Source organism: Geotrypetes seraphini, chromosome 6, assembly GCF_902459505.1.
Source record: "Geotrypetes seraphini chromosome 6, aGeoSer1.1, whole genome shotgun sequence".
Classification (NCBI taxonomy): Eukaryota; Metazoa; Chordata; class Amphibia; order Gymnophiona; family Dermophiidae; genus Geotrypetes; species Geotrypetes seraphini.
The window spans coordinates 50077966-50098396 of NC_047089.1; the positions used below are offsets into that span (position 1 = coordinate 50077966).

The 20431-nt window shown below is 41.1% G+C and overlaps 1 protein-coding gene across 1 annotated transcript; it reads right to left on the reverse strand.

The window, feature by feature from the left end:
• Positions 1 to 1669: 1669 nt before the first annotated feature.
• ALOX5AP (arachidonate 5-lipoxygenase activating protein) lies at positions 1670 to 16157 on the reverse strand. The gene is made up of 5 exons (XM_033949273.1): positions 16011 to 16157; positions 13460 to 13559; positions 9283 to 9353; positions 6290 to 6371; positions 1670 to 1908 (listed from the first exon to the last, which is right to left on the reverse strand). Exons 1-5 carry the CDS (start codon positions 16078 to 16080, stop codon positions 1746 to 1748), a joined length of 486 nt encoding a protein of 161 aa, XP_033805164.1. The 5' UTR covers positions 16081 to 16157; the 3' UTR covers positions 1670 to 1745.
• Between the last annotated feature and the right edge of the window lie 4274 nt (positions 16158 to 20431).

Sequence of the window (20431 nt, forward strand, 5' to 3'; positions counted from 1 at the left end):
TCACCAGGCTGCTTTGAAGAAGAGCAGCAGCTGCAAATTTTGGGGCCTTACAGTGAGTGAGGGCGGGAGGGGGGAATCGCCGGCGTGTTCCCTGCCTCAGTGTTCAAAAATGGAATTCGGCACAGAGGGACACATCACGCTGTCAGGGAACATGCCGTCCTAAGTGTGCATGCATGCTTAGGGTTTTATTATAGAGGATAGCACTTAGGTAGAATTTGGGCAGTTACATAAATGCCATTACTCTAAACATTTCCATGTATAAGTGGCACATAAATGTTAGTGTCTTTAGAATTGTCCTCTGTTTCGGGCTCCTTAGTTGTGTATTTTTTAGGTCAGTTCTCCTTGGTATAAAAGAGCTACCTATTTTACTTATATTTACATTCTCATATCACTCTTGGTCCATTTTCATATTGTTTGCATGGAAGATATGTAGCCACATTCATCAGCTGTATTGGCTGAATGTTTGTGAGTTGGCCATTGCAGCAAAAATTACTTGAAGTTAGACTTTCATCAACCAGACAAATGGTATGCTCTGACACCCTTGGTTAAATATTAGCAGACAAATGACCGCTTACACTGATAGAAACTACAAAAAGTATCTTTTTTTTTTTTACCAGCTCTTCAGCTGGGAGTATAGCTCAGTTAATAGTCTGCAGCTTATCCTCTTAAAGCAGTTTCTCAGCTGTGTCCCTCCAAATGAATTCCTACTCAAAAATCAACAGATTCAGATTTAGTTACCGTATGATATTTATTGCATTTATTTTTCAGACAGAGTAATTAGATTTTGTTTTACATTATTTAGGATTATGTTTACTGTAATCTACTCAGATGTGTATGGATTGGGGGTGGAAGATCAAATAAGTCAAAGAGGAGAAGAAAATGTCATTTTGGAGAGATCAAGTGATATATTAACATTGATTATTTAGATCCTGGAAAACACAACTCTTGCTACACCAAAACGACATGGACCTCAGCCTTCGTGAAGCCTATCCTTTAGATTTCTGCTAACATGGGAGCTTGAATTGCCATGCAATTTTAATAAAGTAGAGACATAAAAAATATAAAACAGTCTTCTTTAAGAATTTTTTTAAACTTTAGATTAATAGTTATTGCACAAAAGAAAGATAGATACTCATTAGTATAATATTTGACACATCTTTGAATTTGAGCTTTGAATTTACAGCAGTATAATCATGACAGCCTCCTTTGGTAACTGCTACAGTTACAATTATCTTTCTGTGTGTGTTTGCTCAGCACACAAGAACAACAGAAACAAGAAAAAAGTCCAACTTGGTCTGCAGAAAAAGCACCAACCAGGAAAAACCAACAAAACTGCAGACTATGTGCAAGATGCAGGCAAATTTATTGTACCAGAATTAAAATGCAAAAGATAATATAAATAAAACCTTTTTACCAATCAAGGGACCCGACACGGTCCATGTTTCGGACAAACCTTCGTCAGGGGTCCATGGTAAATAAGGTCTAAAACATACCACAGAAAAATTGGAGATAATAATAAAATGCCTGTATGTTAAGTTCGCTGAGAATCGCTGACAGAAGTAAAGATGCTGACGAAGGTTTGTCCGAAACACGAACCGTGTCGGGTCCCTTGATTGGTAAAAGGGTTTTATTTATATTATCTTTTGCATTTTAATTCTGGTACAATAAATTTGCCTGCATCTTGCACATAGTCTGCAGTTTTGTTGGTTTTTCCTGCTCAGCACACGTCAACACATGATAACTATTTAAGGAATGAGAAGCAGCGGAGAAATGGTACTGCTAAGAGTTTTAATATAAACATTAAAGTCCTGTCCAAACCAGCAGACAAGGAAATAGTTGAGTATTCCAGCCATTGACATAAGGAACAGGAACAACATTATACGTTTCCCGAAAATATAACCAGGTGTGCTGTAGATGAAAATGAAAAATGAAACATGGTAACTAACTACACATTGTTCTTCAACAATTTAACTATAAATGGGAATATTTTAAGCTCTTCCCATGAATTAAAATACAAGCAGTATTACAATTTTCTTGCTTACTTTGTTGGGAAATTTTGCATCTTTTTTGATTCTGTATTTGAATAAGTATATTTGAAATTCGAATACAAAGATACGAGGAGTAATTAAAAAAGGCAACCTTTCTGTTTCTGGCACCTGCCTATGATGTGAATCGCGCCTAAGGAGACGCTTTAGGCCGCCTAATGCCACTTCTGGCATAAGCCACACCCACAGTGGTGTTCAGCAGCCTAAAGTTCCTCCATAGGTGTGTTTCGGAAAGAAATCAAAACATTTCTTTTCAAAAAACACGTCCTTACTTAATATTCCCCTCCCCAATCGCACATGCACTCTCCCCAGCAAATAACACACTAGTCATCCCCTTGAACCTCATTTACGAAAAATATCCAAACTCCTAAATAAGCATCTCCCTTAGGTATCCACTTAACTGATTCCTTCAAAGTTAGGTATCTTTCTTCAGTTGCCTATATTGTTTTCCCCACTGAACCTTGTAACTACTTGAACCCTGTCAAGTTATTCTATCGATAAATCCAGATATCTTATACTTGTATTTCTATACCACAACATGTAATTTACTTAAATCGTTGTAATGTAATTCTCTCGGTAATGTCCTGATCTCTTTTAACTGTAATCCGCTTAGAACCGCAAGGCACAGGCGGAATAGAAATCACAAATGAAATGAAATGAAAAATTCTGGTGCCAGTTTTTTAGGCATGGGTAGGCACCTTAAAACTCAGCTAAAAATGGCATTTGAATGGTTTTTAAACTGAGTTTGGGCGCATACCGGTGCCTAAAAAGTCAGTGCCAGTTTGAGAATCTGCGCCACAGTGCTTTTTTCCCCCACATTTTTGGAGTAAATCAGTGGTTCTCAAACCTGTCCTGGGTGACCAGCAGCCTAATGAATATCCATGAGAGATATTTACATGTAATGTAGATAACAGGCATACCATTATATTCATTAGGGATATCTTGAAAATCTGACTGGCTGGTGGTCCCCCTGGACACATTTGAGAATCACTGGATTACTACTTTTGTTATAAATTAATGACCTATTGTACAAATCTGCTCTTCAGTTTATTCTTTGGTTCTTCATGCTATATTCATTTTATATACATCATTGTGATACCTATGTGAGACATTTATAAGATTTGGTGTAGCAGCATGTTGATTTATTTAGATTCACTATAGTGGGAGGAACTGAGAGAGCCAATGCAAACATATTAGGCACCCTTAGGCAAACATTCAGCCTTATGTCCCCCCCCCATTAACTTTTAAACCCCTGAAGCCCCTCCCCCCCCCCCCCCCGCAATCATAATTATTCCATCATCACCCTTCCCAGATTAAATCGAGTAAATGAGATGTTTTAAAACTGTTCATCCTCCATGCTGGGAAAAAAATACTTGTTAGAACCTATTGTTTTGCTTTCATTTCATTTGCTGTTTAGAGTCCCCCAAAAGCTACTGCCTAAGGTGACTGCCTAGTCTTGTCTAATGGTTGGGTCGGCCCCACTAAGTAGAGAAGCATAAAATGAAAATCAGCCTTAGCTCAGTGGATTAGGGACAAACACTGTGTGCTGCCATATAGAGGATCTGGGTTTGATTTGCAAGCCAAGTCTCATTTCCTTGACTCTCCCAGGTCTACTGATATTGTAGAGATAGCATTCAAACCCCCTGAGTCTCAGCCACCACTCAGTGGAGGCACAAAGAGGTTAGACTTTGGGACTTTATAGGGGGAAGCCTTGTGTGTAACTCCCAGCAGAGGACTGGTGCAGCAATGGCTGGGTAAAGAAGGAAGGAGATACAAAAATAGGGGACAGTTCCAAGATAGTAGCTCCAGGTACAGAGAGGTTACTTCCAGCTGAACTAGGAGCCAAAAGAGATGAGATTTAAAATATTGTGCCAAAAATAAATAGTTAAAAGAAGAATAAAATAAAAATCATTACAAAAAAGAACACCTCAACTGACTTTAAATAAAACAGTAGGACTGATGCTTTCAGGATTATGGTTCAAGTACTAGTATAACTTTTGATCCATTAAAAAAAATAATTTGTTATAATGCACTATGGGGGTAATAATAAAAAACAAACAAACGTCTAAAAAGTGTCCTAAATGGCTACTTGGACGATCAAAAAGCCTGATCGTCTAAGTACCCATAACCAAAGCTGGTTTTTAGACGTATCTAAAAACAGCTTAGGCCTTTCCCCTGCCACTAAACGCACAGAGAGAAAAGAGGTGTGTTTAGAGGAGGGGAAAGGGCGGGCAGTGGGCGGGAGGTGGGCTGACCTACACCTAGGTGTACAACAGGTATAACCAAAACATTTACAGGTTGCCTAGTCGGCACTTAGACCTTTTTGACTTAGACTTAGTCAAACCAGGTCTAAGTGCCGAAAAAGGGGCCGCTGAGCTGATGGCCGCTGGCGCCATCAGTTCAGCGGCCCGGCAACCTTCCCACCCTATCTCTCCTGCAGTTCCGGTAGAGGAGTGATGGCATCACAGTAGGGGAGATTAGGCATCTCTCCTGCCGCGATCCATCACCCCCCCCTTGCAATTAACATTGGGCCAGGAGAGAGCCCAGGCTCTCCTGGCCCCGGCGACCCCCCCGCCACTACTCGTTCGGGCCAGGAGGGAGCCCAAACCCTCCTGGCCCCGGTGACCCCATACCCCCACCCCGCACTACATTACGGGCAGGAGGGATCCCAGGCCCTCCTGCCCTCGATGCAAACCCCCTACCCCCAACGACCGCCCCCCCCAGAACCCCCGATCGCCCCCCCAGCCGATCTGCGACCCCCCCCGGCCGACCCCACGACTCCCCCACCCCCCTTCCCCGTATCTTGTTTCAAGTGGCTGGACAGACGGGTGCCAAACCCGCCTGTCCGGCAGGCAGCCAACGGCAGAATGGGGCCGGATTGGCCCAGCCATCCCAAAGCCCCGCCCACAGTTGGGGCCTAAGGCGCCTGGGCCAATCAGAATAGGCCCGGGAGCCTTAAGCCCCTCCTGGGGGCGGGGCCTGAGGCACATGGGCTGGGTTGGGCTCCCTCCTGGCCCGAACGAGTAGCGGCGGGGGGGTCGCGGGGGCCAGGAGAGCTTGGGCTCTCTCCTGGCCCAATGTTAATCTGTGGGGCAAGAGGCCTTGGGCTCCCTCTTGCCCCGATATGTCGGGGGTGCCGCGGTTGGCCGGGGCAAGAGGGCTTGAGCTCCCTCTTGCCCCGATGTTGTTGGGGGGGGGGGGTTGCGGTTCGACATGGCAGGAGGGCTTGGGCACCCTCCCGCCTGGATCATTGTGTATGTGTGTGTGTGTGATGGTGGTGGTGGGGGGGTTCTGTAACAGGTGTTGTTTTTGACAGGCACCGGTTACAGAATCCAGCTTTTAGGCGAAGGATTGGCTCCTCCTTCGCCTAAAAGCCCTTCTGTTGGACGTTTCTGGCTTAGGCGTTTTTTGGTTTCATTATGGGTGAAAAGTGTAGATGTGGTGTGGGTGTACTTTTAGACGTAGTGGTGATTGGACGTTTAGGCAGAGGAAGGCCATAATCAAAACAAGGACGTTTGGTTTGGTTATGGACACTTTCCCTGCTTCTGCGTTGAACGTTTAAGGATTTAGGCCAAAAGGGGACTTAGACGCTTTTTTTGATTATGCCCCTCCACGTCTGGGTAAAGCAGACTTGCAACTAAATGCTAGCTGGTTTGATTCCCTGCCAGCATACTGAGCTGCATTTTGCTGTGGCTTGGGGCCTCACATTCATTTGCCAGCGAGTTTGGGTCCCTGCCAGCAGAAAACAAAGTTCTCTTTTTCAAGTGGTGGGAACTCACTTCCACATTACTCTTCTTTTTTGCTCTAAGCTCCTCCTCCTTCTATATTATGTATAAGTTTACACAAAAATCAATATGAACGGATGAATAGATGGATGGATTCTCTCCAACTCTCATACAGAGTTTAGAAGTTGCTTTGGGAACTTTTTAGAAGTAAACTTGTCATGTTACCAGTCCCATAATTCCTTTTGAGGAATTTAGTTTTAGTTTTAGATTTGAAACAATTCAGGTGAGCTCCAGGGAGGACTCATTGGTAGAGCTTCAGGATCTCAGGCAGCTAAGGTATTTTTTAGTGGGGTATAGCAGGCAGAGAGGAAATGTGAGGGCCATGCCCACCCAGTCCACCTTCAGGCCCATCCAGAAATTGAACTCTGGCTATACTTCTGCTATTTAGCAAAATGATAAAGAGTATTGAAGGGTGTTAGACTTGTTACCGTCTGTATTTAATTGCAGAGAATTGCTTACCTCTGAGTCTTTTCTCCTAAGTATCCAACAAAGTACTTTTGTCTCACTAACAAATACATCAATCCAGCAAAGGCAGCAGGCGCTAAAAAGGGGGAAAATGCTATAATGAATAGTTATAAGATTAAACTTTACATCTGCCTTGTAATACATGCAGCTGCTGTACAATACATATAAGGATTTAAAATGAAATACCCATGCTTTGCTTTCTGAACTCACCCTCTCCCCATCCCTAGCCTTGCCTCTGCCCCTTTGTGCTTCACAGCACAAGTGCATCTACCTGAAGAGGAAAAGGGTAGTTAGCAGCTGATTTATTCATCAGATCCTAAATATAGAAACATGATGGCAAATAAAAGCTAAATGGCCCATCTAGTCTGCCCATTTGCAGTAACTACTATCTCTTCCTCTCTCTATGAGATCCCACATGCCTATCCCTCGCCTTCTTGAATTCAGATAGAAACATAGAAATAGACGGCAGATAAGAGCCACGGCCCATCTAGTCTGCCCACCCTAATGACCCTCCCCTACCTTTGCCTTGAGAATAGATCCCATGTGTCGATCCCATAACTTCCTCCGAGATACTGTTCCACACATCTACTACCCTTTCTGTAAAAGAAGTATTTCCTTAGATTACTCCTGAGCCTATCACCTCTTAACTTAATCCTAAGCCCTCTCATTCCAGGGCTTCCTTTCAAATGAAAGAGACTCGACTCATGTGCCATTACGTCAAGTAGATATTTAAATGTCTCTATCATATCTCCCCTCTCCTGCCTTTCCTCTAAAGTATACATATTGAGATCTTTAAGTCTGTCCCCATACACCTTATGACGAAGACCATGCACCACTTTAGTAGCCTTCCTCTGGACCGACTCCATCCTTTTTATATCTTTTTGAAGACATGGTCTCCAGAATTGTACACAGTATTCTAAATGAGGTCTCACCAAAGTCTTATATGGGGCATCAATACCTCCTTTTTCCTACTGGCCATACCTCTCCTTATGCACCCTAGCATCCTTCTAGCTTTCGCCATCAACTTTTCAAGCTGTTTGGCCATCTTAAGATCATGACATACAATCATACCCAAATCCCGCTCTTCTGTCATGCACATAAGTTCTTCATCCCTTAAACTGTATTGTTCCTTTTGCTGCCCAAATGCATGACCTTGTATTTGTTAACATTAAATTTTAGCTGCCAAATTTCAGACCATTCTTTAAGTTTCACTAGGTCTTTCTTCATGTTATTAACACTATCTGGGGTATCTACTCTATTGCAGATTTTGGTATCATCCGCAGAGGCAAATCTTACCTGACAGCAATATCGCTTACAAAAATGTTAAAAAGAACAGGCCCAAGAACAGAACTTTGAGACACACCACTGATAACATCCCTTTCCTTAGAGCGATCTCCATTAACCACTACCCTCTGTCATCTTCCACTCAACCAGTTCTTGATCCAGCCCATTACTTTGGGGCCCATTATTTTGGGGCCACTCAGTTTATATATTAGATGTCTGTGTGGAACACTGTCAAAGGCTTTGCTAAAATCTAAATACACCACATCTAGCGCACTTCCTCTATCCAATTCTCTGGTCACCCTGTCAAAGAAAGTGATCAGATTTGTCTGACAAGACCTCCTCTAGTGAATCCATGTTATATAATGCTTTCTTTCCGTTAATGATCAACACAACTTTGGAATTGTCTTGGAAATGGAACGCAGTCCAGTACCCAAGAAGACTTGTTTTTGATTTTGGATAGGCATCTTCTAACCTTACATGTGAGAATATAGAGCTGTACCACAGAAAGGCAGTACAGTAAAACCTTGGATTGCAAGTAACTTGGTTTGCAAGTGTTTTGCAAGAAAAGCAAAACATTTTATTAAATTTTAACTTGATAAACAAGCAATGTCTTGCAAAACAAGTACATATAATATACACACACATCACATCATCATAATTGAGCTGATGGTTCTTCTTCCTCTGACTGTTCTAAACAAGCAAGGTCTTTCAATATGAGTACATACAGTATACATGCGTCACATCATCACAACTGAGCTGATGGTTCTTCTCTGAAGCTGCAGGCATGTAGTGACTGTTCTAAACGAGTGAGGTCTTGCAATACAATACAAGTACATACAGTATGTTGTATTAAAGTTTTTGGTTTGTGGAATGAATCGTCTGAGTTTCCATTATTTCTTATGGGGAAATTTGCTTTGATGTACGAGTGTTCTTGGATTACAAGCATGGTTTCGGAACAAATTATGCTTACAAACCAAGGTTTTACTGTATATCAAACCTATGGCCTTTTACCCTTTATGCCAGTGATTTCAACTTTTCGTCCATTGTGGTACACCTGACAGACAGTGTTCATATCCGTGACACATTGAACATTACAGTTCATGGCTGAACAAAAAAAAACCTATTTCTGAAATCCCATTATTTCAGAAAATGATGCAAAGAGAGATGGTGACTGCTGGGTGGGGAAGATCAGATTTGCAACAATTCTAATTGGGGCTGGTGGCAGCAGTGAGCATTGTGGGTAATGGTGAAATAGAAAGTATCAGTTATATGGATTTCAAATACCTGATTTCCTGCTGTGCTCTCCCCAGTCCACAGGCACGCTTTTTAATGACATAAGATGTGTCCTCACACACTAGTTGAGAACCACTGCTTTATGCTGATGTGCTGCTTTAAGGTAAACTGCTAATCATACACATGAGCACAAATGTGAAAATAAAAAATATAGCTTTATGGGACTGGGTAGAGGTAAATCATAGGTCTTGTATGTTAATCTACTCAGGATGGGTAGAGAACCAGTAAAGAATATAGTAAAAATTGACTTGCATCCTACAAGTGATTAGCTTCAACATCTGGTAGCTGGGATGTGACCTTAGCAGTGTTAATAGGATGGCCTGGGCAGTCTAGATGGGTCAATTGAACATTTTCTTCTTTCTTTGACCATGTTACCTGAAGAATAAAAATATTGACCAAATTACACTTACCTTGGCTACAAAATGTTCCTGCACACCAAAGCATACCAAGAAAAGTTGGATATGCATCAATGCAGTTTTGGCTAGGAGAAAGGAGAAGAAAGAAAAAATAAGGAAAAAGTCCAGATAGGTATTGTTTTCCATATCTTTCTCCAATGATAAGGAAAAAGAAGTTCCATGCAGGACTAATGGGATTTGCATATCTTCATCTACACAGAGGGCCATTTTCGATAGGACATTTAAATCTGACTTTGGATGTCTCCCACAGTATGTCAAAAAGTCAGGACGGAATAACGACCATTTTCAAAATTGCATGACAACCAACTTTTTTTTTTCTTTTTGAAAATGACCCATTGAGATGTCCTGGCCCTTAGGACATCTATCTTTTTGGCCATTTTCAAAAATCAAAACATCTAAAACAAGCCCATTTGGACTTAGGAAGGGCCATCATTTTAATGGACTGGTCACACAGAGCACTGGGGTACCTTAGTGGGCAACCACAACAGATGTACACCTCACTAGTTTGAGTTCAATCACAGGATGGCGGAAACCTTCAGTATGATATTTAGATGTGAATCATACTGAAGGTTTCCGCCATCCTGTGATTGAACCCAAACTAGTGAGGTGTTCATCTGTTGTGGTTGTTTCCAATTAGCCTCACTACTTCATCTTCAACATCCTTTTAGTACCTTAGTGGGCACTTCACATAAAGGGTGCCAAGTACACATGTCACCGTAACCCCCTTATGGTGTATGGTGAGCCCTTCAAAACTTCCCTAAAACCTACTATACCCACCTGTCTACCATTCCAGTAGCTCTTATGGCTGTAGGTGTCACCTATGTAGCAGTGCAGTAGGTTTTGGATAGTTTTGGTGGGCTCACACTTTCTTTTTATTTATTTATTTATATCATTTATATATATACATCTCAAAGAAATTTATAAATGTATAATCAAGAGACTTTGCTACAATTTTATAACAAATAGAAGAATACCATTCAAAATTTAAACAATGCACTGGCTCTTAACAGTCCTCATTAGGAAGAGACAATTCACATATCAGAGAGAGTGAGTTACTTTGAAAATAATCAAAGAAAAAAAATATACATAATATATTGTAGTGTTACATCTTCCATTAATTCAGAAACCTTATAATTAGAGTCAATCACTTAAGCTATTCGTCAGAAGGGGCGGACATTACTACTCCTTTTCCTTCAAGAAAATATCTTAATTGGTAGGGTTCATAGAAATATAAGATGTTTAATCAATCATACATTTACATGGGTATCTTAATTGGAATTTAGCTCCCAACGCAATCACAAATTGTCTCATTTCTAAAAACCGTTTTCTCCTGGTTTGTGTTAAGTGCGCTCACATTTTCCACCATGAATGTTGTGGTAGCATTGGATATGGGCCAGGATCCCCCTCTCTGTGGTTCACTATACTGCCCACCAGACTATTTCAGACACCTGCTTGCTTCTGTACCCTCTATGCCTTCCAAAATTTCCATCCACACTCCCACCCCCTCTACATCCATTCCCCACTCTCCCACTGTCCCACCTCCATACTCCCACCTCCATTCCCCACTCTGCCACTGTTCCATCTCCACACTGCCACCCCCTCCATACTCCCACCCCTACACATCCCCCACAGCCTGTCCATGTTACTGACAAGCTCACCTCCAAACTGGATGAAGTGGACTTCCCGCTGCCCACCACCCTATGGTCCAAGACATCCAGTCTACCCACAAGTGAATGTCCAGCTTCTTTTGGTTCTATCTACCTATCTCCTTGGCCATGTCTTGTGCTTCATAGTGTTCTTTTCTTTGCTTTCTCCCCATGCAGACTACTTTATGCATCAGGACAACCGCCGCCCAACATTTGCGGTTTGAGACATCATGTCACCCGACTACTGAGTGTCCAGCTTCCTCTGATTCTATCTCCCTATCTAGATGTATTTTTTGAAAATGGGCATTTTCCCACTGCCGACTTTGGGCGTCTAGCGCCATACACTCAAATTGGACTTAGACATATGTTTTGATTATGCCCCTCTAAGTCTTACCTACTTATTCATTAAATAAAATGCAAAAAGATAACCCTTAACTGCTCTTCTAAAAGCATAACATTTAATATCCTGAAATTTCACATGGTATCTTATTCCATAAATTGGGACCACTTCCTATTAATAATCTCCGACTAGTGACAATTTTATGGCAAGTTGTTACAGAGGGAATCTTTAGTCTAATTTCCCATGGAGACCTCAGTTTCCTTGGAGCTAAATATAAAGAAATCATATTCTGACAGTAATCTGGTGCCCGACCATAAAGAATCTTAAAAACAAACATTAACATTCTCCAAGCAGTAAAGCTCTAAACTTTTTAGCTTTTTCTCATATGAGAATTGTTCCATCCCCTTAATCAATGTCATGGTGGTGGGAGGGGGTTGGAGAACTTCCAGCAAATCATACGCATGTATTTTTTTTTTTTTTAACTTACACCATTCAATTGGCAGTCCTGCTGGTATATTGTTTTAATGAATGTGCCTGAGATGCACATTTAACACACACACCTAAGACACACCTTTAACACACACCTGAGATGCACTTTTAACACACATGTATAGCAAGATATGATTTTTTTTTTTGGTGCCTCATGCAGTCAGCAGCCCCAGACCTGCTGGTACACGCTTTTAACACATGTGGTTCAATGCTACTAGCACCTACAGACCTGCTGGTAATTTTGGAGCATTAAAGGTAGGCACTTCATTTTGTGCTTTACCTGGCAATGTCTGGGCATCACCTGGGGTGCTCATTTTAATATTAATGACCTCATTGTACTTCATTGCCATATTATTCTTGAAGGCCGCTATGGGGCACAGAAAAGATTGCGCAGAACCATTTTGTGCATTGGAAGCTAAACTGTTTGTATACTAAACCAATTAGAACTGGTTTAGCAATGAACTTTAAAGGCATGGTAAATTTAGAGCATCAGGGCCTCAGTCATTTTTTACAGCACCTCTGTCTTCCCTATGCCATCAGCCTCTGCTGGATAGGCACAATCAGGATTCACCCTTAGAAGGGGCTGAGGCTTTAATTTCTTAAACCTCAGCCTGGTTTGGAGAGACAGAACAGAGGTAACCTTGGACAACTGCTCTTTACTCTTGTCCTGGACCTGATCCAGCACCCAACTCACTATGGAGCTCAGCACCACATCCAGTTAGCTAAGAAGATGTATATGTGTGCATGTACACTAAGGGTGTACATGTGCATTTTATAAAATATACGTGTACAACTTTGCCTCCACTCTACCCAAACTACATCCCCAGGAACTACTACTTACCCACATGCAGATTGCTTAAAGATAGATGCATACATTCCTCCTAATTCTATTAATTTGCATGCATAAATTTGTGACTAGTGTGCAAAATTGTGTGTGCAGATTATAGAATAAGGACAGTTGTATGTGTAACTTAATAAGATAACAAGTTGCTAGAGGGGGTGTGTCTGGCAGTTGCATGTGCAGGTTATAGAATACCTGCATTTATTTATTTTATTATTATTTATATACCACTTATATCCTAAGTGGTTTACATTCAGATACTTTACCATATTTCTCTATCTGTCCCGGCGGGCTCAAACTCTATCTAGTGTACCTGGGGCAAAGGGGGGATTATGTGACTTACCCAGGGTCACAAGGAGCAGCGTGGGATTTGAACCCACAACCTCAGGGTGCTAAGGCTGTAGCTCTAACCACTGTGCCTAACTACCTACATTAGGTGAAAGCATTTATACCAGCCATTTGGCTAGCATAAGTGCATTACCTAAATTTAGCTGTGTAAATATGGTCACATTGGTATTCTATAATGGCAATTGCATGTATGCAGTCATGCAGTTTTACAAAAGCCCTTTTCTGTGTATAAAATAGGCTTTATACATGGAAAAGCATTATAAATTTACCCCTTTAATAAGAAACATTTCTTTGAACGGCACCTAGTACATAGTTCCCCAGCAACTGAAATGTACGCATATGTTAAACGCAAATAAGTACTAAGTCCCCAACAAGCTTCCATCTGATGCTGAGGTCAGACTGCCTGTTATTTAAAGATACCCACTGCATGCCATTACAATTGGCAAATATCTTCCTTCCTTCCTTGCCATACCCTCCCCCAATCTACTTCCCCATTTCCAGACTCACTTTGCAGTGTAGACTCGCTCAAAGGCAGGAGATCCTGTCCTTTGGAAACTCCTTGAGTTCTGGTTCTTGCACTCATTCTCCACTTTATATTGAAAAAATGCTAAAAAAAAAAAAAAAAAAGCAACAGGAGCAAATGATTTTATTGAAACACACTTGGCCACAATATGAAGAACGGAGCTATGCATTCTCGAAAACATATTCATCACTTCCTTGGATTATGTTCATTTGGTATAAAATGCCATTGCTTATAAAGATCCATATAAAGAGACATTTAGAAATACTAAACAAAACCAGAAGTACACTTCTCCCTCTGTATTCGCTGTGATAGGGGATTAACAAAACCGCAAATACTGAAAAACGGCAAATAACTTTTTTATATGTCATTTGCTGTTTTATATTTAAAAACCATCGTGAATATGGTGAAACCGCAAACAACATGGTGTGAGACCTGGCCTGTTTCTGAAGGAGAGGCAAAACACGGTGAACAAAGTGCTGGGAATCAGCCATTTTCTCTGCAAACGGTTGGAATCAGTGATTTCTCTATGCAAGCTGATGTAATTTGTGTGGGGGGGGGGGGGGGAGGGGGGAGCCAGCACGCTACAAACCGTGAATAATCAAAACTGCAAATGCTGAAACCGCGAATACGGAGGGAGAAATGTAGATCCATGTCTAAGGGGGAAATTAGATCCAGAAGAATATTGTAATTTGTTAAAAATATATTTTGAAGAAGACAATCAAGAAAATACATTGTTGAAAACTAACTGAAATGTATATATAAATATATAGCTACATACTTACATTTTTATATACATATGTATAGTTAATGCAATTACACACGCACATTTGCATGTTCACTCTGCCTATTGTCCTATTCTTGAATTTTATGCTGCTTTTCTATGATCATTTGTAACTTTCCCTTCCTGCTGCCCTCCACTATTTATCTGTCCATCTCACTTTCTCTTGCCTTATCTTTTCTTTAGTTTTTATTATTGTAATTCTCTGTTTTGTTTTGTTTTAATGAAAGACAGTATATCAAGTTAATAGCACTAAAATATTGAATTATCTCATGAACTGGAGCTCTTGATACTCTGTCACATTTGAAATTTTGATAGACACAAAAAATGTTTTTCTCTAACCTGCCTTATGAGTAATATTCAAAGTAACTATTCAAAGTAACCCATGGCACCGCACCCAGCTACCTAAACAACTGTTTTCACTACAACCTCTCACCCAGAAGAAGGAGAATACAGAACCTTTTCACCTACCCACCTCTCAATGGTACTCGACGTAAGAAACTTTACGACAACCTTCTAGGGACACAGGCAGCTAAAATTGACTCCGACATCTCAAAATTACTGATCAAAACAACAGACATAAAAGAGTTCCGAAAAGAAATAAAAACACTACTGTTCAAAAAATATCTCCCATCACTCTAACCGCCACCTAATGAGTTCCCAATCAATTCCTTTGGGAACACCCCCAGATAATAATACTTTGTCCAACCCAATCTAAACACTTCTACAGTCCATATCATCAACATTAAGTAACCAATATCATGTAATCATCAACATTATGAATCCACCTTCGCTTATAGGTATAAGATGCTACTCTCCACCCGAAGAATTTTGACTCAGTTCACGTAACATCTTCTGTGATCTAGAATGTATTGTAATTTTTTACCCTCCACCCAATGTAACTGATTCAGTTGCGATGTAACTTCTTCTGTGATCTTGAATGTATTGTAATTCTTTACTGCTACCTGTAATTTACTCTACTCTACTATTACCTGTAATTTATTTTACTGTTACTTGTAATTTACTCTTCTCCTTTAATGTAATTCTACTGGAAATGCCCAGATATCCTCTATATTGTAATCCGCCTAGAACCGCAAGGCACAGGCGGAAAGAAATCCTTAATGTAATGTAATGTAATATGTTTTCATCTTTGGGAAATCCTGTTCTGTTACTTTTCTTATGAACATTTACAGCCTGTTTTACAAAGCCGCACGGCAACAGCCCCAAAGACCTTTAAATCTCTATGGGCTTTGGGCCGTTACCACACAGTAGCCGGTAGCGGGCTTTGTAAAACAGGCCCTTAGTAATTATCCCTGCTGTGGGGATGGTGATCATAAATATACATAACATATACATAAATGTAACCATGTTAGAATCTCCCCCCCCCCATACACACACACAGAAGAATCTTGAAAGAAAATGTTTAATTTTGCTCACTTTTTCTCATATACTGCTTTGTTGTCTTGTTGGAGCTATTTTTTTTTAAGGTATTTATAGGCATATTTGACACCCCCCCCCCAAAAAAAAACAAAACAAAAACAAACAACAACCCAAAAGGAATACTAGGGCTATATCTTCCAATTTGTAACAGTGGTTTATAAATAAAATGAATACACTGCTGCATAACAACATAAATGTTAGCAAGATTTCATAGGCCCTGAAAGCACATTTTAATTTAAAAAAGATCATTGCACCTAACATATCTACTGATGTATTATGTGTACTAGCCTGGATAAGAAGAGGTTTTGTTTCCTTACCATTTTGCACAGTGCTTAGCAGAGTTACTATGGCTAGCAGTACAATGTCTCCCAGCATGTCATGTTCCATTCTTAGCAGGTTTGTAGACTACGGTTCTCTGCCCAGTTTGCTGTCTCTTAACACCCTGAGAATGATGCTCTTTATTTGAAAAGAGGAAGTGAAGATGTGTGCGTTTGTGTGTGTGTGTCTTTATATCTTTCATCAAAAGCATTTCCGACTGACACTGCAAAATTCTACACCACAAATGTACTGAGGGTTTTCTTTTTTTTTTTTTTCACAAAAATAAAACACGCCTTATGGTACTATTGCTAAAATCCAGTTGCAAATAAGATTATATTGTTATAGGGAGGCTGGAGTATGTTATCTTATGGGGATGGGTGGGTATAGAAGTAGTAGTAAAACTTGTGCTCCTTCTCCTTTGGATAAATAACTGTTCATTATTTTGAGACATCATCCCAGGCCTTCCAAAATGCAATCAAATTATTCATACATAGATAAACATAACAGGATCAATCAAACTACCAATTTATTATCTGAGCCAATCAGAACCTTAGGCCCCTCCCAGTGCATCCCAGGATGCACCAGGAAGGGAAGGCTTGCCATTTTGCAGAGGCAGGGCCTGCTGGCTGGAGCGAGTTCACATAGTTCATAGTTTATTAAAATTTGATTAACCGCAAATCATAAAATTCAAAGAGTTGTACAATTAAATAAAAACATTAAAAACAGAAACAAACTCCAAGTAAAAGACAAGACAAGATGGAAGACTTTAACATACTAAACATATGGAAGGTTAGATACAAGAGGAGAGAAGGAAGAACTACAATATTGTAAAGGAAAGAAAACAAGAAGGGGAAAATACAAGAAGGGGAGGGAGAAGTAAAAAAGAAATTGAATAGAAGAAAATTACTCATATGCATCCTTAAAAAGGAAGTATTTTAAACTACCCTTAAATTTATCTAAATTATGTTCAGCTCTGCTAAAAAGTGGCAGAGAATTCCAGGTCATGGGTGCTGTGACAGAGAAAATAGAGGCATGACGAGTGCCGATAATTTTTAGCGAGGAGACATGGAGAGTTCGTTGAGAAGTGGATCTTAAGGCCCTTGAAGGATCATATGGAATCAAGAGACGGTCTATGAAAGCAGGTTCATTAGTTTTTTGTGTTTTAAATGTTAAGAGAGCAATTTTGTATGTGATGCCGGATTTCTACGATAACGATGCCTTGAACAAGGTATGGGGGAGGGGGAAGGTTAGGAGTGTCCTTGATCTAGGGGGGGGTGTCTGATCTGACTCCCTCCAGACCACCAGGGCCTTCTTTTAGGGACTTTGATGGGATAATAGGAGGGTCAGAAGGGGAGGCCTTCATGTCGGAAGTGTGGGGGAGTGGTAGTGGGGGCCTGGATGCATTTAAACATGCCAAGGCAGGAGGGAGTGGGTATCACTCTTGTTGTGGGGTCTTGGTGGCCAAGGCAGAAAGAAGTAGGCATCCTTCTTGTCTCTTTTTGTTCGGGGGCATCATCAAACTGGGGCCGGCAAGGCACGGCTTAGCAGCACTTCAGCACAACTTTTTTTTGATAGAGACGGATATTGTGCAAAACACATCTGTTGCCATAAAAAAAGAAAAAAATAGAGCAGACCTGTTGGCAATTTTGGGGCCCTTAGCAGCTGTTAGATGCCTTAGCGATGTTAAAGCATCAATCAGAGGGCTCGTTTTAATATTATTGACCTCATTTTAATACTAATAAGATCATTTGCATGGCAGAGTCAGAGAATGAATGAATGCATGGAAAAGTATGTGGTAGGCCATTTTGTTCATCGGGTTGGCAAATTAGGTTGTCAAACTGGTTAAGCGACGATCGTTAGATGGTCGGAGAGTTTTTTCTCTGTTCTATAACAATTGTATTTCTTCCTGATTTTCCCTTCATGTTCCTGTTTGTTTGCCCAAATTTGAGATTTTCTGTATTATGTACTTATTGTTTTATCTGTATTTTTTATATACTGTACGTTGCATAGAAATTTATTGATAGGTGATTATTTGAGCAGCAACCCCAAAGCTGCAGTTGCTCCAGTGTTGGCTCTTTCTCTGACATCACTTCTTGGATCCGCACCTAGGAAGTGGTGTCAGAGGAAGATCCAACACTGGTGCAATAGCTGCTTGGGGGTTACTGCTCATGCCAGGAAGGTTACAGAGATACGGGGGAAGGGAAGTGGTGCATGTGTGGCAGTAGGGGGCGGAGAAAGTGTGTGTGGAGGTAGGTGTGGAGGGGGGGGCAGAGAAGAAGGCAGTGTTGGGGTGCCACCGCCCCGGGCACCTCTCAGCCTCGCTACCCCACTGTCTGCACCCAGAGGTTGTGAAATCAAATCCCAGTGCTGATCCTGGGCAAGTCAATTAATTCTCCAGTGCCCACCGCTTTGAATGTCAGCTATGAAATACCAAAGCCACAAAAAGGTGGTATACAAGTCCCCATTCCCTTTCCCTTTTTAGGAGGTTGCCAATATTGGCACCATTTATAGAATCCAGGTCCAACTGCTTATTTAAACATACTGCATATAAATGAAAACATGTATCTGTTTTGTTTCTCCCTTTTAATAAGTCTACGAAGGAAAGAACAACATAAAAAAGATAGCTGTTCTGTCGTAAGGCAGTCTCCATATAAAAATCCAATTACCGGTAGTTTACCTTCTGTTGTTGTGCTCTGTCAATGTGACATAGACACATGCACCGGTCCAGTATAGTTTATGTACGCATGTGCAGCCTCTTGGCGCCCTTTCAGTTTTGAGACGCCAACTTGCCGGCACAGAGAAATTTTCACTACGTTGCCCCTGAGGAAGGCAACTTTGTTTGCCGAAACCCGGATCCTGGTTGGGACTTTCCTAGGATTCCACTTCTTAGGACCTCAATGGTCTTGTTAAAGACCAAAGGCTTTTTATACTGCTTTTGAGATTTATATTGCTGTGGAATAAATGTGACTGTTGGTTGACTTAGATATCTCTCTTGCCTCCCTTTTTTTTTTTGTTCCTGTTTAGAATCGAGGCTAGCCCCCTTCTTTTTCCTTTGTTCAGTTGTGCTAGGTATTGTCAGCAGGGGCCAAGTACAAGACTTTCAATGTGTTGTATCTTATTTCCATTCTGGGTACATCAGATGTGACAGTTAAAGCCTGTCTTGTGGTTATAGAGATCATTATCTTTGCAGTATCTGCTAAGAAGATCTCATCCATTTCTGAATAATGTCTCTCAGAGAAAGAAACATGCTCATATTTGGCCAAGATAATAGTTAAAGTACTGAAATCCTCCACATTCACTAGTTACAACCAAAGCTGACTCTATGGAGGGTGCAGGCCCTTTGGAAAATCAGATATGAGAGCTTCTTGAGATTGAAAGGGGGTGGATGGGAGGAACATCCTGCTCAGATTCTAATATTGAAGAGTGTGTATAGGGAGGAAGGGTTGCCTGAGATTAAAGAGTAGGAGATGGGGACAGCCATCTCTGTTTCCAGATTCTCACACTGAAGAGAGGGGTGGGAGAAGGAATCATCTGATGCTATAGTGTGTAGCTTGTGTGTACCATAGCAACTCTTTCTCAGTAAGGCTCTCGTGAGGCGAGAACTGAGGCAGCCATTCAGAAGTGGTGTGCACCCACGCAGCAGTGCACTTGTGCGTCGCTGGCCCCGACGTGCCGGTAATCAGCAGGCAGCCATCCTGCGAAGCACCAGCAACCGGCAGAATTAGGAAGTGTCACAGGCCCTAGCGCACTTGTGCGCCATGGGCCCCGACAAGCAGCAGGCAGCCGTCCACCGACCTCCAAAATTTAAGGTACCGCCGGGGAGGTATATTTGCTTCATAAGATGCACCCTTATTTCCACCCACTTTTTTGGGGAAAAAAGTACGTCTTATGGAGCGAAAAATACAGTATATGTTGGGATACACAAAAAAGACATCAGAGAACCCAAAGATGGGGCAGCTGCAGGAATGCAGGGCCCCCCAAAGTTTTTTTTTTTTGGGGGGGGGGTCTGGGCAGTCACCCAGATTGCCACCCCCAGGACTGCTCTGATTACAACAACAACAACAGATATTAATTAGGACCCACATATAAAAAATCTGGAGTGACACTGAATGACACAAACACACACACACTGGAGTGACACCAGCTGCACATCCTATAGCAGGATATATTTATCCACTTTTACCCCAGCTGAGAATTATCCCCCTTATTTTTGTACTCCTACTACTCTCTAATCTATCTATATGCTCCATCTTTGCTTACACCCTAATTCTACCTATTAAAATGTTTTACCATTTATTGTGTCAACATTTTAATGTAGCATACTATGCCATACTTTGATTGTAATTTGAATATTTTTGCTAATGTAATTGTCTATTGCTTATATTTTACTTATTCTTTCTGTACACCACCTTGAGTGAAT

Bases quoted from the DNA above. Each gene is read 5' to 3' on its own strand.
- ALOX5AP (XM_033949273.1), bottom strand. From the start codon at position 16,080: ATGGAACATGACATGCTGGGAGACATTGTACTGCTAGCCATAGTAACT. The intron at 13,560-16,010 runs GTAAGGAAACAA...TTTTTTTTTTAG, and splicing joins GCTAAGCACTGTGCAAAATG to CATTTTTTCAATATAAAGTG. The intron at 9,354-13,459 runs GTGAGTCTGGAA...CCTTTCTCCTAG, and splicing joins GAGCGAGTCTACACTGCAAA to CCAAAACTGCATTGATGCAT.